This window comes from Cherax quadricarinatus, unplaced genomic scaffold, assembly GCF_038502225.1.
Source record: "Cherax quadricarinatus isolate ZL_2023a unplaced genomic scaffold, ASM3850222v1 Contig570, whole genome shotgun sequence".
NCBI classification, from domain to species: domain Eukaryota; kingdom Metazoa; phylum Arthropoda; class Malacostraca; order Decapoda; family Parastacidae; genus Cherax; species Cherax quadricarinatus.
Genome location: NW_027195596.1, coordinates 72501 through 96588, shown reverse-complemented (window position 1 = coordinate 96588; position 24088 = coordinate 72501). Strand labels below are relative to the sequence as shown.

General features: G+C 41.7%; 1 protein-coding gene across 1 annotated transcript in view; it reads left to right on the top strand.

The window, feature by feature from the left end:
- LOC128695348 (exostosin-2) overlaps nucleotides 1–24088 on the top strand; it is a gene marked incomplete at its 5' end in the record, with an annotated part of 141995 nt that overhangs the window by 53275 nt on the left and 64632 nt on the right. Inside the window, one exon of the mRNA XM_070080535.1 lies at nucleotides 303–493. Within this exon, the coding sequence (XP_069936636.1) occupies nucleotides 303–493 (191 nt within the window). The remainder of the gene's footprint in view (nucleotides 1–302; nucleotides 494–24088) is intronic.

The following is a 24088-nucleotide window of genomic DNA, read 5'->3' as shown; positions in this document are numbered from 1 at the left end:
AGTGATGGAGTGAATGATGATGAAAGTTTTTCTTTTTCGGGCCACCCTGCCTTGGTGGGAATCGGCCAGTGTGTTAATAAAAAAACAAAAATGCTTCATATGGCAGATTTAACGTAACGAGATGCGTTCGTAAGACGGGGGTCCACCGTATATTCTACTCCTCTCGTTTCCTGTTTTATTGTCTGTGTGTAGGTGATGCAGTTACTTTTATGTAGTTACAGCACCATATAGCTCACTTGTAATTTAATGTTATTTTAGCAAACTATGTAATTAATGCTACAAGTCTTGCTCTGCTTGTGTAGATCTTCACGTCCGGACTTTCCTCTGGGAACCAGGATGCTCGCCTGAGCCTGGATGCTGCCAGTGACTGGGATGAACTAGTGGTGGGTGGTGATGCTGACTCCACCTCAACACCCACCAGAAATGACTGTCACTTCTTCAACTGCTTCAACGTGTATCGTTGTGGTCGCAGTGGTACCCAGCGCATGTCTGTGTAAGTCTTCTTAGTATTGACTTAATATCTTTGTAAATTTTTATGGAAAGCCTCATAATGCAAAACATTTTGGTATTGAATGAAAATACTGTAATAGAAAATCATTTAACCCTTTGACTGTTTCAGGCCCCTCTCTGAAACTGTCATTCTATGTCGCCAAATATTCGAAAAAAAAAAATTATTTTTTCTTATGAAAATGTTAGGAATATTTTTACTAGTGTTTTAAGCCTAAAAAAAATTTTTTGCCATCAGTACTTACCGAGATATAGAGCCGCAAAGTTTGCAGAAATTGACGTGCGTATGGCAAGAGCGGCGACTGCCGCCCACCCAGTATTCTTTTATTTACTCTAATTCAAAGGTTTCTTGCATTTTTCAATATTTTTCTTTTCCAGGTAACTTATGTGGCCTGTGAGACCAATGTAAGGTGCATTGTTCAAATATACACTCATTATTTACAACACAATAACAGAACAAACTTTATCACTATTAGTTTGTGTATACACTTTGTTTACACAAACAAACAATACAAAACAATGTTTATTACTATTGTTCCATAATATATATACATATGTACAGTCACTAAACACATTCCTAGAACTGCTGCAGCTTGTGGAACTCTTTGAAACATGGGTATATGCAGAGGGGCACTTCACACTCCTCACACATAAAACGAGTGTCTCTGCATGTTTGTGGGCGTTTTGTGGTATGCATACATACATAACACCTCTTCTGAGCATTTTTCTTGGCAGTAGTAGGAGGCAGTTGTATGGGGTAGTGATCACCAGGCCTCATACGAGATGACGTCTGTGGGCGCTGGTCTATTGCAGGAGTTGCTCCTTGGTACTTTGCAATTATTTGTCTGATTACTGACAGGCTAAATTCACCATATTTTGGTGTTTTGTTGGTCTTCAACTTGTATATGTTATAAGCATTTAGCATAGAGATATCAACAAGATGGAAAAAAAGTTTGATATACCACTTATAACTCTTGCGTACACAGTCTGCAAACCCAATCTGCATGTCACATTTGTCCACTAAGCGCATATTGAGGTTGTAGTCCATGACAGCTGCAGGCTTTAGAATGGGTTCATTGGTCTCTCTGTTGTCCCTGCCACTGGGTACCATTTCGTTTCTGTGAACTGATGTCAACAATGTGACTTCACGTTTCTCATGCCACCGAAATGCCATGATGTCATTGGCAGCAAAGGCTTGCACCTCACCTCTGCGAGTGCCAGCGTCGAACCTTGGCATATGTTTGCGATTACCACGCACTGTGCCACACACGTCTGTCAAGTTCACTCGCAAGAAATCACTGAGTAAGGGGCTTGTGTACCAGTTATCAGTAAATAACATATGCCCCTTACCAAGATATGGTTCCATCATTGTTCGAACCACATCACCAGAGATACCCAATAACTTCATGGTATCTCTCAAAGTATTACTGCCAGTGTACACAATAATATCTAAAACAAGACCACTTCTGCAATCACACAGTACAAATAGCTTTATACCAAAGCGTTTCCTCTTGCTTGGTATATATTGCTTGAATGAGAGTCTTCCTTTGAATAAAATCAAGGACTCATCAATAACAAGCTTCCTGAAGGGATAAAAATACATGCAGCACTTTTGTTTCAGGTACATAAACACATTTCTTATCTTATATAACCTGTCGCTTCTGTCAGGCCTGGTTTTGTCTGAAAAGTGTAACATACGTAACAGTATCAGGAAACGATTGACACCTATAATGTCACTAAAACCTGGAGTTGAAATCAGGCGATCTGTTGTCCAGTATGTGGTGACAGTGTGCTTATACACATGTGGCATAAGCATTATTGTGGCAAAAAACAGGTACATCTCTGCCACAGTTGTCTCCTTCCACTTGTGTAGCCGTGATTTTGGTGAGAGAATTGTATTTGCCATGGTGTAATCACAGTATGTGTTTGTTTCCCTGACAATGATGTCCATCAGGGGTTCATCGAAGAATAACTCAAAGCAGTCCAGTTCACTGGCATTGTTCCCAAGTGGACAAGATGGCTTTATTCCACTTTGTGTTTCATCAAAGTCATGGGGACTGGGAACAAACTCGTCACTGTCCTGCCAATCCCAGATGCGGTCTGCTGGTGGGGTCTGGATATTGTACCATGGTTGTGGTTGTGCAGGTTGTGGTGGTGCAGGTTGTGGGAGTTGTGGGAGTGTGGGGTAGGGTGAGGCTGGTTGTTCTGCTGAGTCAGCCGCGTGGGTAGTAGCGTGGCCCGGTGATGGTGCCACATGGGCCGTGCCACCCTCACTATCACCACCACTGCCTCCTCCCTCACTGTCACCATTCATACCCATCGTTACAATATCGTCATCTTCACTATCAGGTCATGGTGTAGGGCCACGGGATGTGCTCCCAGAGTTTCTCCTTCCCCTTGGAACAACATATGAAACACTACCAGACCGCATGCTACGTCGTACATACTGGCGCTTCACTGGGAAATATTCACTCTCACTGTCACTAGAACTGCTTTCAATGACCTTGAAATCACTATCGCTATCACTATCACTGCTATCATCTGGGTGTTGTACACGACCAAATAGTTTCCTCTTTCGTCCTTGTACAGGCGAACGTGAACGTGAACAAGCCGGCACAGCACCAGAGGTCGAAGGTTGTGGGTCATCTGGGTTTTCGTCACTATTTACGTTATCCTGGGCACTTTTTTCGGTAACACTCACTTCAAAACCCTGGAATTCACTGGTTTGACATTTTCATCGCTGTTAGAGCTATCACTTGGGAACAAAAGACCTCCAATCCGCCGAGGAGTGAGGAACTTCTTACCGAGAGGCATGGTGAAAATGGACTGACAACATGGCGTTCCCACAATGCACCGCTGGGTCCCAGATTTTTTTCACAGGGTGCACACCGACCACTGAGACCCATTCTCTCCCGTGTAGGCCTACCAGGCCTTTGGCGCTTGATTTGAAGCCGCTAGAATTTGTGCGTATAAATACGTCAGAAACATTGGCTCGTAAGACGTATTTATACGTCGGAAACAGTCAAAGGGTTAACTCGAGAAAAAAGAAGTCCCATTGGGGTTCTTCATTGATTTACGTAAAGCTTTTGATACAGTTGACCATGATTTGTTGTACATAAAATTATCACACTATGGTATAAGAGGGCACTCCCTCAACTACTTAAAGTCATACCTCAGCAACAGAAGCCAATGTGTACACAAATGGAGCAAACTCTTCCACACAGTTGGTGTCCCACAGGGAAGTGTCCTTGGCCCTCTTCTCTTTCTCATTTACATAAACGACCTACAAGATGCATCGCAACTACTCAAACGCACACTATTTGCAGATGACACTACATACGTCTTCTCTCACCCAAGCCCAGTCATACTAGCCAATACTATAAATACTGAATTACAGAAAATATCTACCTGGATAATGATTAACAAGCTTACTCTCAGTATTGATAAAACCTACTTCATTCAGTTTGGGAATAGAACTACAGATATTCCTCTTAACATAATGATAAACAGATCACAAAGCTCACAGGTGAAAAATTCTTAGGAATCCACCTTTATAATAGACTCAAATTTCAAACACATGTACAACAAATTTTCAAGAAAATCTCCAAGACTGTAGGCATACTATTGAAGATACAGTACCATGTTCCACAATCAGCTCTAATGGCCCTAGATCACTCACTCATTTACTCCTGTCTCACCTATGGAATCTGTGCAAGGGGCTCAACAACAATAAATCATCTCAGACCATTAACCCTTTGAGGGTCGACAGGCCCTCTCCGAAACTCGTTCTCAGGGTCGGCCAAATTTAAAAAAAAAAAAATTATTTTTTCTTATGAAAAAATAGAGTTTTTTTTCTAAACATTATAGGATAAACAAAAAAAATTTAACATCAATACTTACGGAGATATGGATGCATGAAGTTTGCAGAAAATGAGCCGCGTATGGCAACAGCGGCGACTGCCGCTCACCCGGTAAACTTTAGTTTACTTGTATTTGAAGGTTTGTTGTTTTTTTCACTATTTTATTTTTTCACATAACTTATGTGGCCTATGAGACCAAAGTAAGGTGCAATGTACATATATACACTCGTTGTATACAGCACAATAAGCACACAAACATAATTATCAATATATTGTTTACAAAACTTGTTTACAAAAACAAACAATACAAAACATTGTTTATTATTATTGTTCTATAATATATATACCAATATACAGTCACTGAACATATTCCTATTAGTTCTGCAGCTTGTGGAACTCTGAAACAAGGTGTCATACACAATGGTGTTTTATCTTTCTCCCTCATTCTGTCTCTTTCAATCTGTCTCTCTCTTTCTATCTGTCTGTCTATCTCTGTCTCACAGGTACACATAAATACAAGTATACATAGTATAAATTACCTAGGATAACCCAAGAAATCCAGACAAAGTGCTATAATCTGCTTGAAGATGTGAGTAAAAGTGATGACACAGTCTTGTGGCTCTCTGAGACAGAGAGCTAGACGGATAGACAGATAGACAGGGAGCTTGACAGACAGACAAATAGACAGACAGAAATGTTAGTGTACCAGTACCAGTGTACTAGTGTTCCACCCTCCTCCTCCTCTTCTTCCTCTTCCTCCTCTTCCCCCTACTCTTCCTCCTCTTCCCCCTACTCTTCCTCATACTCTTCCTCTTCCTCCTCTTCCTCTTCCTCCTACTCTTCCTCTTCCTCCTACTCTTCCTCTTCCTCCTCCTCCTCTTCCTCCTCCTCCTCTTCTTCCTCTTCCTCCTCCTCCTCTTCTTCCTCTTCCTCCTCTTCCCCCTAATCTTCCTCCTACTATTCCTCTTCCTCCTCCTCTTCCTCTTATTCCTCTTCCTCCTACTCTTCCTCTTCCTCCTCCTCCTCTTCCTCCTCCTCCTCTTCTTCCTCTTCCCCCTACTCTTCCTCCTCCTCGTCCATAGTGTAAATTACAAGGAGTCGGCAGCTGTCAAAGTGACATATTGGCTCATTACTCTTTCCCCCTCCGGCCTGTCAAAACAATGGGGTCGGATGCTGCTTCCCCTCCTCCATTTTATCTAATTATCTTTCTCCCTCATTCTATCTGTCTGTCTATCTCTGTCTCACAGGTACACATAAATACAAGTATACATAGTATAAATTACCTAGGATAACCCAAGAAACCCAGACAAAGTGCTATACTCTGCTTGAAGATGTGAGTAAAAGTGATGACGCAGTCTTGTGGCTCTCTGAGACAGAGAGCTAGATGGATAGACAGGGAGCTTGACAGACAGGCAAATAGACAGACAGAAATGTTAGTATACCAGCAAAAACAAAGGGAGGGCGATGTTCATCTCATCTTTTGGCATCAGCTCTACCCTCATTTACCCTCATCAAACGTCAGCACTTATCAGATGTTATCTCCCCTTATCTTGTTACTGTCATGGGTGAACATTTATTATTACATATTATTATTATTACCTATTATTATTATTATGTATTATTATTATTATGTATTATTATTATTATGTATTATTATTATTATGTATTATTATTATGTATTATTGTTATCATTACGTATTCTTCTTCTTCCTCCTCCTCCTCCTCCTCTTCCTCCTCCTCCTCCTCCTCCTCCTCCTCCTCCTCCTCCTCTTCTTCCTCCTCCTCCTCCTCTTCTTCCTCCTCCTCCTCCTCCTCCTCCTCCTCTGCCTCCTCCTCCTCTTGCCTCCTCCTCCTCTTGCCTCCTCCTCCTCTGCCTCCTCCTCCTCTGCCTCCTCCTCCTCCTCCATTCTTGGAACAAGTTTGAAGAGCTTGTAGTTCATAATCACTATCATTATCATCACCAATGCTCACATCTGAGTCTGGGATTTTGGAAAATAGGAGTTTCCTCTTTGATTCTGGTACAATTGAACGACGGCCCAGCACCAGAGGTGGAAGGCTGTGGGTTGTCTGGGTTTTCCTCACTATTACCCATATTATGGTCATTAGTTTCGGTCAAAACCTCACCAGAACCTTGAAACTCATCTTCACTGTCACTTCCATCTGTATTAGAACTGTCACTGGGGAACAAAAGTGTCCCAATTCGCCGAGGAGTGAGGAACTTCTTACCGCAGGGCACGGTGGAAATTGTGTACTCTGATGGCATTCCCACAATGCACCACTGGGTCCCAGATTTTTTTCCTACTGCGCACACCCACCACACAGACCCATTCTCTCACATCTAGGCTTATCAGCCTTTTCCTGCGAGATTTGAGGCCGCTAGAATTTATGCGTACTAGTACGACAAAAACCCCTACGCGTAAGACGTACTAGTACGACCAAAACCCTCAAAGGGTTAATTACCAAACAAAAGGCTGCAGTCAGAATGATAACAAATTCCCATTTCTGCACTACAAATCATTGATTTTATTTGATTTGATCTGATTAATAAATTGTATGACTTCACATAGTATATTGATCATTTTGTTATATTATACATTGTTATTCTACAAATTTGTACAACTATAATGCTTCTTAATTGAAATGTTCAAATTTCATTGTTTAAAATACTCAATTGTACTTCATGTTGTAATTTGTTTACTGTAATTTTTACCACTGATTATATCATTGGTTAGGTAATCTTAAGTTAATTTTAAGCCTGCCCATGATTCTCTCCATACAAGGGACTTTTGGCACGTACACCCAACTAAAATAATTCCTTGTACAACTATTTATCATGTTCATATAAAAATTATTGTTATTAACATGATTTTTTTATGAATACTGTTCTGTAGATACTAACATTGTAAACATAATTGTTAACACATAAGGTGTCTCCCACCTTGGCAGGCTGACCTGAGGATACTCTCTCCAGTATTCAATCAATGTCTTGCCAGAAGTTTGCTGACCTAACAGTTCAGATGGTCCTCCAGCTGCAACATCCCCACTCCTTTTTTCATAGTGCAGGCACCACCTCCGGGACTCAAATCTGTTTAACTGGTTTCCCCTGAATCTCTTTCATATAAAGACCACTTGTCTCCACTCACTTGCATCTAAAGCACTCACACAAGCCTGCTGGATATCCTAGCCTCTCACATTGAAAACCTTTTTTTTACCCTGTACCTCCAACTTTACCTGGGATGGCCTTCCCTCTCTCTCAGATTTATATACCCTCCTAGTCATTATGTTTTATGCCATTCTCCTTAAATGTCCAGATCACCTCAACAACTCCTCAGCCCTTTGAACAATACTTTCAGTAATCCTTTTACCTAATCTCCAAGTTCTGAATTCTCTACTTAACCCTTTCACTGTCTCCCACATAGATCTGTCATTTACACCAGTGTCACTCAGATATATGTATATTTTAAGCAGAGCTCTCAAATAAACATTGGGTGGTAAATTTTGGCTTAGACATGAGAAACTGGGTCTTTATGGTGAGTGTTCACAGTGCAGTCATGATGCGCATAACAACATTTCGGTCAATGACGGACCACATGTATGACTGGTGTAAATAAACCTACTGTACAGTACACAATACTTGATAGTGATAATAAACAACTATGTTACTGGTTAACATATTTACTATGCTGTTCTTTTTATTGTTATTCTAGAATGTACTCTTTCCATTTATAAAAAAGTTTACTATAAAATAGTATGAGTTGTTATGCTGGCAACAGCTTCATACATGTTGTGTTTACTGCCTCTCTGATAGCACCATTTTTCCATGTGCTTGATTGAATTTCATGTTTTGTTCATCATGGCTCCTAAGCATACAAGATCCACTGGTAATGTTGACATAGCTGAAGAAGAGGCAAGAGAAAAGGAAACTGTAGGAGAAGAAAAAGAAGAACCCAGAGAAAATTCACAGCGAAGGGTTTAGCAGAAGCTTTTGCAAACCTCAGCAAACTCCATAATAAGTTTGAAAACATGTACCCCAACACTGAAAGGTTTTCATTACTTGAGAAGAATGTTCACGGTGCATTATCTGCTTACAAGTAAATCTACGATAAAAAAAAAATACTATCTATCCTAGATGTGTAATAGGCTGTACCATCTAGGTTTTTGTAAGTACACTCTGTGATGTTCGCACAATGATAAAATTGCCTATCAACTCATTTCTTAGACTATATCCCCGTCGTTAAGTGGTGCATGACTGTATAAAGGAAATCCTACCCCAAGCATTGCATGATGGGAAAAGCAAACCTCTGACCTTGTGTTTAGTTTAAAATAGCAACTTTGAGGTTCTTTATAGGGTGGTATTTATTTTATTACTGATTATTTTCAGGTGTGAATTGATAAAATGGAAGACATATTACTAAATTGTAGATAATTTTGGATAGTTTCAGTCCTGAAATAGCTCGAAATAGTGCCTAAAGTGCTGCCTTCTTCAAGAAGATGCTCTACCCCTCCAGAGGATGAAAAGAGTGCCCTCCTAGTCTGTTTTATGTGGTTTTACTATGCTTCATTTATTGGTATGACCTCAGCTATGACCATTCATTCTTGTTATATTTTACTGATATGAGAAATAAAGTACAGTGGACCCCCAGTTCACGTTATTAATCCGTTCCTGAGAGCTCATCGTAAACCAAAATTATCGGAAAGCGAATCAATTTTCCCCATAAGAAATAATGGAAATCAAATTAATCCGTGCAAGACACCCAAAAGTATGAAAAAAAAAACTTTTACCACATGAAATATTAAGTTTAATGCAATAGAATAATTACAATAACAATAACAACAATAGAATAAACACAATGGAATAATTGACACTTACCTTTAATGAAGATCTGGTGATGATTGATGGGATGGGAGGAGGGGAGAGTGTCGAAGTTTTTAATGTTTAGAAGGGGAATCCCCCTTATGTCCTGGGAGTGCCTTTTGCTCCTGAGTAATGTAGGTCCTGCTTGGCAATTTCTTCCAAAATAGGCCTGTTTTGTCACAATTAAACACTTGTTCAGGTTTCAATCCTTCAGCCTCTATGTACTCCTTGAATTCATGCACATATTTTTCAGCCGCTTTGTGGTCTGAACTGGCAGCCTCACCATGCCTAATCACACTATGTATGCCACTACAATTCTTAAATCTTTCAAACCAACCTTTGCTGGTCTTAAATTCACTCACATCACCACTAGTTGCAGGCATTTTTCTAATTAAATCTTCATGCAACTGCCTAGCCTTTTCACAAATGATCACTTGAGAGATGCTATCTCCTGCTATCTGTTTTTCATTTATCCACACCAGTAACAGTCTCTCAACATTTTCTAACACTTGCGATCGCTGTTTTGTAATCACAGTTGTACCTTTTGCAAGAACAGCTTCCTTGATTGCCATTTTCCTGCTCACTATAGTAGAGATGGTTGATTGGGATTTACTATACAACTTGGCTAGGTCCGACACGCGCACTCCACTTTCATACTTTGCAATTATCTCTTTCTTCATTTCAATAGTCATTAGCACCCTTGGTCTCGAAGGATTGGCACTAGAAGCTTTCTTGGGACCCATGGTGACTTATTTTGCAGAAACAAGCACCAGAAACAGTGATAATATGGATAATATGGAATGTATCGAATGTATCCTTAGATGCGCTCACACTGGCTGGCTTGTAAACACTGGCACGCACGGGGCAGTTCAGGCCACATGTGGACACATCTCGTATGAATCGCATCGCGTACCAGGTTTTGTAACGGGAACCGAGGCAAAATTTTTGCGATATAACGCTTCGGATACCGGATTTATCGGTTACCGATGACTTTGCGAACCGGGGGACCACTGTAAAACTTATTTTTATTTTTTGTGATGGACTCATAATAGAGGAGGAGTGTTATATAGGAGAGACCTGGGGACATGATGGATTCATAATAGAGGATAAGTGTTATATAGGAGAGACCTAGGGACGTGATTAACCCCTTAACTGTCCAAACGTTGATCTACTTTCTTACTTCTAGCACTCCAAACGTAGATCGACGTTTTATTTTTCCTGCCTCCAAATTTGGTACGATAGGTACAGGCAGTATAGAATGGGTCTTAACACTCGGTGTGCACAGTATTAAAAAAATCTGGGACCACTTAGTACCTGGTGCTCCCACAAGGGAGCGCCAGCTAGAGCAAACGGCATGGCAAACACCAAGGATTCACTAATGCCGTGTTGCATTAACACTCCCCTTTTAAGAGGAAAGTGATGTTAACCCTGAACTTAGTGGCTGTGAGATTAATGTGGTCACAAGTGGTCGAGGAAATATCAGAACCTTAGATAATAACCCATGTCTGGAGTATACCTAGAGAGGGTTTCGGGGGCCGGTCTGACACCAGGCCTCGTGGTGGATCAGGGTCTGATCAACCAGGCTGTTGCTGCTGGCTGCACACAAACTGATGTACGAACCACAGCCTGACTGGTCAGGTACTGACTTTAGGTGCTTGTTCAAAGCCTTCTTGAAGACAGCCAGGGGCCTATTGGTAATCCCCCTTATGTATGCTGGGAGGCAGTTAAACAGTCTTGGGCCCCTGACACTTATTGTGTTGTGACTCAGTATTCTCATGGCACCCCTGTTTTTCATTGGGGGAATGTTGCATTTTCTGCCGAGCCTTTTGCTTTCATAGAGAGTGATTTTCATGTGCAAGTTTGGTGCTAATCCCTCTAGGATTTTCCAAGTGTATATTATCATGTATCTCTCTCGCCTGCAATCTAGGAAATACAAATCAAGGGACTTCACTGTTCCTAGTAATTTAGGTGCTCTGTTGTACTTATGTGTGCCATGAAAGTTCTTTGTACACTCTCCAGGTCATCAATTTTGCCCACTTTGAAAGGGGCAGTTAGTGTACAGCATTGTTCCAGCCTAGAGAGAACAAGTGATTTCAAAATCAAAATCATATCAAAATTTATATCTTTGCTAAGGTTACAGTGTGTGTTTGCACTTCATAATTTGATTGGTACAAAGAAAGTCACTATGATGCCAAGGCATTTCGGGCAGACTTAACCTAATACTTTAAGACTACTTAAGTTTAGACAGGTGAACAGTGGTAGATTACAAATATTCAATATTTTACTCTATTATTAATACGAGGTAGTACAATTTATGTTACATACATTTTTAAGTTTGTAATATTGCCTTATTAATAGTTAAGGAATAATAAAATATTTGGGAGAGTTGCTGTAAATTTGATTAGAGTTTAGCATAATGTGGGTATGGTTGTCATTGAGAGATGAGATGATTTTTGAGTATAGTCCTAAATTGATTTGTGGGCAGAGGACCTGCTATTTCTGCGAAAGAGTTCCAGATCTTCGGGCCCTTTATGTGCATTGCATTTTTGCAAAGTGTGAGACAGACATGAGGGATGTCAAAAAGTGTTTTGTGCCTCATGTTATGCCTGTGTGTTTTGTTGAAGCTGTCTAGGAGAAGTTTGAGTGGAGGGTTGATATTGGAGTTTAATGTTCTGTATATATAGTAGGCACTGTAATAAGTGTGTATATTTTGCATGCATGAGTGTGTTAGATAGGAGTGAATGGAGATGAATGGTACTTGGGACCTGACGATCTGTTGGAGTGTGAGCAGGGTAATGTTTAGTGAAGGGATTCAGGGAAACCGGTTATTTTTATATAGTCGGACTTGAGTTCTGGAAATGGGAAGTACAATGCCTGCACTTTAAAGGAGGGGTATTGGGATATTGGCAGTTTGGAGGGATATATTGTGTATCTTTATACGTATATGCTTCTAGACTGTTGTATTCTGAGCACCTCTGCAAAAACAGTGATTATGTGTGAGTGAGGTGAAAGTGTTGAATGATGATGAAAGTATTTTCTTTTTGGGTATTTTCTTTCTTTTTGGCCAACTTGTTAAAAAAAAAAATTGCATATTAAGTAAGTTAAAGCTTTTGAAGAGTGATGGGGTGTGTTGTCTGGCGCTGGATTATGTAATCTTCCTCACCGCTTTCTGTTGGGTTATTAAAGGTTTAAGGTGATTGGCTGTGGTAGATCCCCAAGCACAAATACCATAGGTGAGGTGAGGGTATATTTGAGAGTGATATAAAGTAAGGAGCGCCCTTTGGGGTACATAGGAAATAAAAAAAAAGGCACAATACCGTGACTGGAACGATACACAAATAACCCGCACATAGAAGAGAGGAGCTTACGATGACGTTTCGGTCTGTCTTGGTCCAAGTCAGATCGAAACGTTGTCGTAAGCTCCTCTCTTCAATGTGCGGGTTATTTGGGTACATAGGATCATATCTTGTAAAGGATACCTACTGTTTTGGAAACTTTCTTAGTTATGTGCTGGATGGGGGTCTGAAATTTAAGATTATAGCCAAGTTGGAAGCCTAGAAATTTGCCCTCAGTGTGTCTTGTAATCGGTGAACCATTTATCGTTATGTTTAGCTGGATATTTAATGCAATCCAATGCTACAAAACACCTCTTCCCCCCACTCTTCAAAGACCTAAACCTACTCACTGTACAGAATATTCACACCTACTACTATGCAACCTACATTTATAAAACCATAAATTCTAATATTAACCCTGAACTTAAATACAGGTCTCCCTCAACATTCACGTTTTCAGCTTTCGCGGGCTTCACACATTCGCGAATTCCCAACCGCCAAATTCCCAGCCGCCAAATCATATTCAAGTTTCCCGCCACCTGCGAGTCCCTACTACCCTCCCACCGACCCCCGCAACTGGCAGCCAGCCCTCCCACCACTCAGTGTGGTGAGTGTTTTGTTTGTTCATTATTTGCTATTAAACTACAGTATAAATAATGTAAACCCATTCTTGACTGCATATTGGAATGGCTATTCGGACAGGTATTAGACGGTGACATCATGTGTTTACTCTTGAACACAGCAAAGAATCAAACATTTCTGCTACTGCTAATAATAACAATAGTAATAATAATAATAATAATAAAAATAATAATAATAATAATAATAATAATAATAATAATAATAATAAATACGATATAATTGAAGAAGGAAGTTGTACAAAAATACGAGGGAGTGGTTGACACATCGTCAGTGTGACTGTTTATGCTGGAGTGAACATTAGTCTCCCTGCTCTTCCAAACATTTCACAATAATTCATTGTGTTTGGTGCTTGTAGATTGAGTGCGACTGGAGTGGTAGAGGCAGTGGTTGAGGCAGCGATTGAGGCAGTGGATGAGGCTGCTGTTGAGGCAGCGATTGAGGCAGTGGTTGAGGCAGCTGTTGAGGCAGCGATTGAGGCAGTGGGTGAGGCAGCTGTTGAGGCAGCGATTGAGGCAGTGGGTGAGGCAGCTGTTGAGACAGCAATTGAGGCAGTGGTTGAGGCAGCTGTTGAGGCAGCAATTGAGGCAGTGGTTGAGGCAGCTGTTGAGGCAGCAATTGAGGCAGTGGGTGAGGCAGCTGTTGAGGCAGCAATTGAGGCAGTGGTTGAGGCAGCTGTTGAGGCAGCTGTTGAGGCAGCGATTAACCCTTTCAGGGTCCGTCCCGTAGATCTACGGCTTTTCGGTGAGTGTCCAAACCGTAGATCTACGCCAAAATTCTAGCGCCGTCAAATTTAGCGCGAAAGCGCTCATAGGCCTACATGTGAGAGAATGGGTCTGCGCCGTGGGTGTGCGCCATAAACAGAAAATCTAGGCGCCTGCATAGCATTGTGGGAACGCCGGCTCATTCACCCTTGTTCACCATGCCTCGTCGCAAGTCAGCTCTCACTCCCCGGAAAATTGGGACTCTCCTCTTCCTGTCTGATAGTTCTGACACTGATGGAAGTGGAAATGAAGACGAATTCTACGGCTTTGATAAGTTAGTGACCGAAAATAATGACCAGGATATCGATAATAGTGCAGAAAACCCCGACGATCCTCGACCTTCTACCTCTGGTGTGGGCACTCGTGACTCACGGTCGGGTGTTCCTAAACGTAAGAGAAAACTAATATTTTCCCGTGGCCAGGCCTCTGACTTCAGTAATGACGATGATTCTGACGTGGATTGTGATTTTATTGCGCTCGACGATCATTCGAGTAGTGATAGTGAGGAAACATATTCACCAGTGAAGCGTCGGTATGTTCGCCGCCGCATGCGCTCGGGTAGTGTACCCTATGCTGTGCCCAGGGGATGGAGTACATCCCGGAGTACATCCCGGAGTACATCCCGGAGTACATCCCGTGGCCCTACACCCGTTTTAGGTAGTGATAGTGAGGATGATGTGGCTACATTTGGCATGGATGGGCCACAGGCATCAGTGGATGGTGTTAGTGGTGCTGGTGGTGGTAGTGGCACCGCCATGCGTGACTCACTGTGCCACGCGGGGACCCACGCTGCTGACTCGTCAGTTCAAGGACAAAGCGGAGTGTCACCCACCAGCCCGCCACAACCACAACCACCCGTACAACCAGCCTATGATGTCCAGTATCCACCAGCAAACCATATCTGGGATTGGCAGCAAAATCCCAATTTTGTTCCCAGCCCTCACCACTTTGATGACTCTCAAAGTGGAATTCTACCTACCTGTCCCCTTGGAACCACGGCCAATGAACTGGAATTCTTTGAATTATTTTTTGACCAGCCATTGATGGAAATTATTGTCAGGGAAAGTAATAAGTATTTTCAGTACACCATGGCAAATACGATCTTATCACCACAGTCAAGACTACACAGGTGGAAAGAGACGACTGTTGCAGAAATGTATTTGCTTTTTGCAACAATAATGCTTATGCCTCACGTCTATAAGCATAATATAAAAGCATACTGGTCCACAGATCGGCTAATTTGTACCCCATCCTTCAGTGAAATAATACCAGTGAACAGGTTTATCTTACTGTTACGTATGTTGCACTTCTCTGACAAAACCAGGCCTGACAGAAGTGATAGGTTATACAAGATTAGAAATGTTTTCATGTATCTCAAACAAAAGTTCAGGATATACTTTTATCCATTCAAGAATCTTGTAATTGACGAGTCTTTGATTTTGTTCAAAGGTAGACTGTCATTCAAGCAGTATATACCGAGCAAGAGGAACCGCTTTGGTATAAAATTGTTTGTACTCTGTGATTGTGACAGTGGCCTGGTGTTGGATATTGTTGTATACACAGGTAGTAAAACATTGAAAGATACCAAGATGTTATTGGGTATCTCAGGTGACGTAGTGAGAAACATGATGGCACCTTATCTTGGTAAGGGCAATACATTATATACCGATAACTGGTACACAAGCCCATTACTCAGTGATTTCATGCGAGTGAACAAGACAGATGTGTGTGGCACAGTGTGTTCTAATCGTAAACATATGCCCAGGCTCAACGCAGGTGTTCGTGGTGATGACGTGCAGGTGTTTACTGCCAATGACATCATGGCATTACGGTGGCATGACAAACGAGATGTCACATTGTTGACAACCATTCACCGTAATGAAATGCAAGACAGTGGCAAAGTTGATTGAGTGACTAATGAACGTATTCGAAAACCAGTGTCAGTGATTGATTATACACAAAACATGCGCTTGGTTGACAAGTGTGACATGCAGATTGGTTTTGTTGACTGTGTTCGTAAGAGTTACAAGTGGTACATGAAACTTTTCTTCCATCTCATGGACATTTCAATGCTGAATGCATATAATATGTACCAAATAAAGACTGGTAACAGACCACCGTATGGTGAATTTTGTTTGTCTGTTGTCAGACAACTCATAATGAAGTACCAGGTAACAACACCTGCAATACAACATGGTCCTCGAATTCATCACAATATACCCAAGCGTTTGAGGAGAGAAGGTGATCATTTCATAATACAGCTTCCTTCAACTCAAAAGAAATTTGCTCAGAAGAGATGCATTGTCTGTGCACAAACAAAACGACGGCAACAAAGACGCAAAGACACTCGGTTTATGTGTGAGGAATGTAAGGTGCCTCTGTGCATGGTGCCTTGTTTCAAGGAGTTCCACAAGCTCCAGCAGTTCTAAAACCATGTCCAGTGATTGTAAATATGTAAATATATGATAGAACATTAGTATTATACAATATTTGTGCATGTTTATTGTAATAAACAACAGTGGTAAACAATAATATGATAATAACTTTAGTGCGGTTATTGTGTTCAATACAGTGAGTATATATATATCAATTATATACAGTATTGGTCTCTCAGGCCCCAAATATTAGTAGGAATAGAAAAAAATTGGAAAAGAAAAGAAAAAACAACTAAAACAACAAAATAATATAATACGCGTATGTGGAATTCGTCGATGTTGCCGCCACCACATCATTTTCTATAAACTTCTTGGCACTGTATCTCGGTAAGTAATGATCAGATTCTATTTTTTTTTGTTTTATTACCTTCACAAAAATATGCTCTTTAATTCTGTAAGAAAAAATAATTTTTTTTTTTTTTTTCAAAATTTCTTGGACACTTGTGCGTGACTTCAGATTTTGGCCTTGGACCCTGAGGCAGTGGGTGAGGCAGCTGTTGAGGCAGCTGTTGAGGCAGCGATTAAGGCAGTGGGTGAGGCAGCTGTTGAGGCAGCGATTGAGGCAGCTGTTGAGGCAGCTGTTGAGGCAGTGATTGAGGCAGTGGTTGAGGCAGCTGTTGAGGCAGTGATTGAGGCAGTGGTTGAGGCAGCTGTTGAGGCAGCGATTGAGGCAGTGGGTGAAGCAGCTGTTGAGGCAGCGATTGAGGCAGCTGTTGAAGCAGCGATTGAGGCAGTGGGTGAGGCAGCTGTTGAGGCAGCGATTGAGGCAGTGGTTGAGGCAGCTGTTGAGGCAGCGATTGAGGCAGTGGTTGAGACAGCTGTTGAGGCAGCGATTGAGGCAGTGGGTGAAGCAGCTGTTGAGGCAGCGATTGAGGCAGCTGTTGAGGCAGCGATTGAGGCAGTGGGTGAGGCAGCTGTTGAGGCAGCGATTGAGGCAGTGGTTGAGGCAGCTGTTGAGGCAGCGATTGAGGCAGTGGTTGAGACAGCTGTTGAGGCAGCGATTGAGGCAGTGGTTGAGGCAGCTGTTGAGGCAGCGATTGAGGTAGTGGGTGAAGCAGCTGTTGAGGCAGCGATTGAGGCAGCTGTTGAGGCAGCGATTGAGGCAGTGGGTGAGGCAGCTGTTGAGGCAGCGATTGAGGCAGTGGTTGAGGCAGCTGTTGAGGCAGCGATTGAGGCAGTGGTTGAGACAGCTGTTGAGGCAGCGATTGAGGCAGTGGTTGAGGCAGCTGTTAAGGCAGCGATTAAGGCAGTGGGTGAGGCAGCGATTGAGGCAGTGGGTGAGGCAGCTTTTGAGGCAGCTGTTGAGGCAGCGATTAAGGCAGTGTGTGAGGCAGTGGGTGAGGCAGCTGTTGAGGCAGCAATTGAGGCAGTGGTTGAGGCAGCTGTTGAGGCAGCAATTGAGGCAGTGGTTGAGGCAGCTGTTGAGGCAGCGATTGAGGCAGTGGTTGAGGCAGCTGTTAAGGCAGCGATTAAGGCAGTGGGTGAGGCAGCGATTGAGGCAGTGGGTGAGGCAGCTGTTGAGGCAGTGGGTGAGGCAGCGATTAAGGCAGTGGGTGAGGCAGCGATTGAGGCAGTGGGTGAGGCAGCTGTTGAGGCAGCTGTTGAGGCAGCGATTAAGGCAGTGGGTGAGGCAGCTGTTGAGGCAGTGGTATTTAATAACATACATGTTATTAATAATAATAATACATGTTATTAATAATATGTACTATTATTATTTATAACATGTATGTTATTAAATACCACTGCCTCAACTGCTGAATTATTGTGAAATGTTTGGAAGAGCAGGGAGACTAATGTTCACTCCAGCATAAACAGTCACACTGACGATGTGTCAACCACTCCCTCGTATTTTTGTACAATTTCCTTCTTCAATTATATCGTATTATTATTATTATTATTATTATTATTATTATTATTATTATTATTATTATTACTATTGTTATTATTAGCAGAAGCAGAAATGTTTGATTCTTTGCTGTGTTCAAGAGTAAACACATGATGTCACCGTCTAATACCTGTCCGAATAGCCATTCCAATATGCAGTCAAGAATGGGTTTACATTATTTATACTGTAGTTTAATAGCAAATAATGAACAAACAAAACACTCACCACACTGAGTGGTGGGAGGGCTGGCTGCCAGTTGCGGGGCTCGGAGGGAGGGTAGTAGGGACTCGCAGTGGTTGAGGAAGTGGTGGAGGCATTGATGGAGGCAGTGGAGGAGTCTGTGGTATTTAATAACATACATGTTAGTAAAACATAACATGTATATATTTAGTACAATTTACGATGTTTTCATGTATTTTATGATTGTTCATGGTTCAACAAGTTAAGGAAGCAGTATTGTATTATATTTCCCTACAATATATTGGGGCACCAAACATTCACGGTTTTTCAACATTCGCGAGGCTCTTGATCCCCTAACCCTCGCGAATGTTGAGGGAGACCTGTACTTTCTTGATAGTTGCAATGGGACCCACAGAGACAATACCAAACACAAAAGTCTCTATGACGTACCTCGTGCATGGCTAAACCTCTACAAAAATTTGATATACAGTAGGGCCCCGCTTTACGGCGTTTCGCTTTATGGTGTTCTGCTAATACGGTCATTTCAAATTATGACCAAAACTCGCTATACGACTCCCCCCACCTGACTTTCTAATACGGTCACTGCGCCCCACCTGGTTTGTTTACATTCTCTGTGAGATCCGTAAGCACTAAGTCTTTCCATTTTGTCTGGAAACTCCAAAATTTCAAGTGGTTTTAAAAGTTATTTCATATTTTATATATACTCTGATAATTATACTTATGTATACCTGTACCTAAATAAACTTACACATTGTGCTGGCGTGCAGGTACTCATTAAAATCAGTAAGAGTCTCTTATGTCTCCATACGTCATATTAGTAATGATAATAATAATCATCGAGTCTCATTTAAATGTCGTATATTACGTTAATATACACATTTTCATTAATCCATCTATGATATTTTTTTTTAAATTACAGTGGTCCCTCAATAATCGTCCGGCCTGAAAGTCGTCCATTTCGGAAATAGTCCTGTTTTGTCGTCAAAATATTGGCTCGCAAATGGTCCGGTAACTCGCTAATAGTCCTAATAGTCCTTCGTTTTGGACGCGTACTCACGCTCTGAGCCGCCTCGGCCTTTCCTTCCCAGCCAGTGTGCCATTGTTTACCAGTGAGTGACGGTCCCCTCACATGCTCCTATGAAATATTTCGTAATATTCCATTGATTTTAGTGCTTGCAAGTGCTAAGTAAGCTAACATGGCTCCAAATAAAGCTTCTAGTGCCAGCCCTTTGGTAAAGAATGTGAGAAACACATAATTTATGAAAAAGTTTGTAGAAAAATACAAAGCTGGTGGTGGTAGAGTGGAAGTAGTTGTGATAGTGGTTGATGAACATAAGAAAGGAGGATCACTGCAGCAGGCCTGTTGGCCCATGCTCGGCAGGCCCTTTACAATTTATCCCACTAACGAAACATTTTCCCAACCCAGTCCTCAATGCTACCCAAGAAATAAGCTCTGATAACTCTATCCACTCATTTGGGACTTGCAAATGAGTGGATAGAGTTATCAGAGCTTATTTCTTGGGTAGCATTGAGGACTGGGTTGGGAAAATGTTTCGTTAGTGGGATGAATTGTAAAGGACCTGCCGAGCATGGGCCAACAGGCCTGCTGCAGTGATCCTCCTTTCTTATGTTCTTATATTCTTATGTTCATCAACCACTATCACAACTGCTTCCACTCTACCACCACCAGCTTTGTATTTTTCTACAAACTTTATCATAAATTATGTGTTTTTCACATTTTTTACCAAAGGGCTGGCACTAGAAGCTTTCTTTGGTGGTAGTGATGGTGGTAGAAGGTAGTAGTGATGGTGGTAACAGTTGTAATAGTGGTAGAAGGTCGTAGTGATGGTGGTAGAGGGTTCCTTCTTTAGTGATTCAGCGATTCTACCAACTCCTCCAATGTTGTTGGAGTTATATAGGGCTACAAAAACTACCGCCGCCTCACCACCATTATGGACGGCTTACACTCAGTGGCCCTTATATACCCAACAACAACACAACACAACACCTCTCGTGGCATACGTAATGACTTATTTTATTCATTCTAGAGTATATTCCATGTTTCTATGTTATTAATATTGTGGACGTGTCAGCGGATGGGTCTATGAAAGATGAGGTGAATCATAGAATTGATGAGGGGAAAAGGGTGAGTGGTGCACTTAGGAGTCTGTGGAGACAAAGAACTTTGTCCTTGGAGGCAAAGAGGGGAATGTATGAGAGTATAGTTTTACCAACGCTCTTATATGGGTGTGAAGCATGGGTAATGAATGTTGCAGCGAGGAGAAGGCTGGAGGCAGTGGAGATGTCATGTCTGAGAGCAATGTGTGGTGTGAATATAATGCAGGGAATTCGTAGTTTGGAAGTTAGGAGGAGGTGCGGGATTACCAAAACTGTTGTCCAGAGGGCTGAGGAAGGGTTGTTGAGGTGGTTCGGACATGTGGAGAGAATGGAGCGAAACAGAATAACTTCAAGAGTGTATCAGTCTGTAGTGGAAGGAAGGCGGGGTAGGGGTCGGCCTAGGAAAGGTTGGAGGGAGGGGGTAAAGGAGGTTTTGTGTGCGAGGGGCTTGGACTTCCAGCAGGCATGCGTGAGCGTGTTTGATAGGAGTGAATGGAGACAAATGGTTTTTAATACTTGACGTGCTGTTGGAGTGTGAGCAAAGTAACATTTATGAAGGGATTCAGGGAAACCGGCAGGCCGGACTTGAGTCCTGGAGATGGGAAGTACAGTGCCTGCACTCTGAAGGAGGGGTGTTAATGTTGCAGTTTAAAAACTGTAGTGAAAAGCACCCTTCTGGCAAGACAGTGATGGAGTGAATGATGGTGAAAGTTTTTCTTTTTCGGGCCACCCTGCCTTGGTGGGAATCGGCCAGTGTGTTAATAAAAATAAAATAATATTGTTTATTATGTCATATTAGTTGAATTGTGATAGACAAATAAACCGTAGAGTTGATATTAGTATCATATTCTCCAACAATAAACTTGCCATCCCTCCCTCAAACAAATAGCTAGTAAAAACTTAACAATGGAAGAACACTGCAGGTCTACTGGCCCATACAAGGCAGGTCCTTATCAAAATGACCTCCACCCAAAGCTACCCAAGAATTTACTCCCGTACCCAATGACACAAATCAAACTCAGCTCCTCCAACTCATATATTTGTCCAATCTCTTCTTGAAGCTACCCAAGGTCCTAGCCTCGATCACCCTACTGGTAAGTGTGATGTTAAATAAGAACTTAAGAAAGTAGGAACACTGGAACAGACCTGCTGGCCCATACTAGGCCGGTCCTTCACAAATCCAACCCACTAACAGAACAAATGCTACCCAAGCAATAAGCTCAGGTGCAAGTCCGACTCAAATCCAACCCCTCTCACTCGTATATTTATCCAACCTAAATTTGAAACTACCCAATGTTTTAGCTTCGATCACCCTACTAGGCAGACCGTTCCACTCATCAACTACCCCTATTACCAATGTTCATTTATACATTTTATTAGTGCCCTAGAGTCCTCATGGAGGGGGATTCCCCTTCCAAATAACCTCTCTTCCCTCTCTCCTCCTCCCTGTCTTCCATTCATCAACAACAGCCTTCAATAAAGGTAACTGTCATGTTGAATGTTCATTCTTTTGTGCATGTAAATCTATCTTTTAGGTAAAAAAAAAAATTGTTGTTGATACTTCTGGGTGTCTGGAACGAATTAATTGGATTTACATTATTTCTTATGGGGAAAATTGATTCGAAAATCGTCCATTTCGATAATAGTCCCACTTCCAGGAACGGATTGTGGACGATTATTGAGGGACCACTGTATATAATAAACACGATGCATAACATATAAATATGATAAATACACCTCACAGTAGAATAAATAAACATAAATATGAGATGTGGTAGCCAGACGCCTTGCACAAGTGACACCATATTAGAAATGATAATAATAATAATAATAATCACCGAGTCTCATTAAATGTCGTATATTACGTTAATATACATATTTTCATTAATCCATCCATGATATTTTTTTCCAAAATTATATAATAAACATGATACATAACATATAAAGATGATAAATACACCCCACAATAGAATAAATAAACATAAATGTGAGATGTGGTAGCCAGATAACTTGTACAAGTGATGCCAAGAATAACATTTTCTCTAATCTAACATAAGAGAAAATGTGTTACTGGGGGTAACTGTAGAAAATTATTCCTTTCGTATCTATGTAAGTTTATTCAGGTATACACAAATACAGTTACATAGATTATCATACATAACAGCATATGTGTAGAGAACCTAGGATAACCCAAAAAGTCAGAGTGACTTATTTCCACTGCCTTCACTCAGAGCATCATTGCTTCTCAAAATGATGTTACATGAGAATGGGAGTGTTCTTCTTTATTTATTCTACCATATCAATGTAGAGACAACTTGTACACAATGTAACTTGTACACAAACCAGACGTGTACACTTTGTTGTTTACAAAACTTACCTTCGCCTGGTTTGTTTACATAACTCTGCGCCTGTTCTCCCTCATGCACTCATTCTTTCTCTCATTTATTTGTTTTATCTCATTTACTTACTCCTGACCCTACATTAAGACTGCAAATATTTTAAGGTAAGTAATGAGTGAACTGTATATACATTTTATTGCTCTGTGATGCTTAACCCTTTGACTGTCGCAGGCCCCTTTCTGAAACTGTTTACCTGGAGAGAGTTCCGGGGGTCAACACCCCCACGGCCCGGTCTGTGACCAGGCCTCCTGGTGGATCAGAGCCTGATCAACCAGGCTGTTGCTGCTGGCTGCACGCAAACCAACGTACGAGCCACAGCCCAGCTGGTCAGGAACCGACTTTAGGTGCTTGTCCAGTGCCAGCTTGAAGACTGCCAGGGGTCTGTTGGTAATCCCCCTTATGTATGCTGGGAGGCAGTTGAACAGTCTCGGGCCCCTGACACTTATTGTATGGTCTCTTAACGTGCTAGTGACACCCCTGCTTTTCATTGGGGGGATGTTGCATCGTCTGCCAAGTCTTTTGCTTTCGTAGTGAGTGATTTTCGTGTGCAAGTTCGGTACTAGTCCCTCTAGGATTTTCCAGGTGTATATAATCATGTATCTCTCCCGCCTGCGTTCCAGGGAATACAGGTTCAGGAACCTCAAGCGCTTCCAGTAATTGAGGTGTTTTATCTCCGTTATGCGCGCCGTGAAGGTTCTCTGTACATTTTCTAGGTCAGCAATTTCACCTGCCTTGAAAGGTGATATTTGCAAAGAAGAATGTCATCGGACTGGTGGTATTGTTTGTACTGGGGGGGGATTTTTTTTCAACCTGGGATCCATATTTCGTTGTCCAAGTGATCCTTTATGTGGGTCTCAGTGAAAGCCGCGAACATTGCCTTTGCCTCTGCAAGCAGTCCACGGATGAAAGGTATTTTGTTGTTTGTTGCTGGCTTTAGACCCTGTCATTCTATGTTGCAAAATATTCGAAAAAAAAAAAAAAATTTCTTATGAAAATGTTTAGATTATTTTTCAGAGTGTTTTAGTCCCAAAAAAATTTGCCATGAGTTCTTACCGAGATATAGAGCTGTGAAGTTTGCAGAAAATGAGCC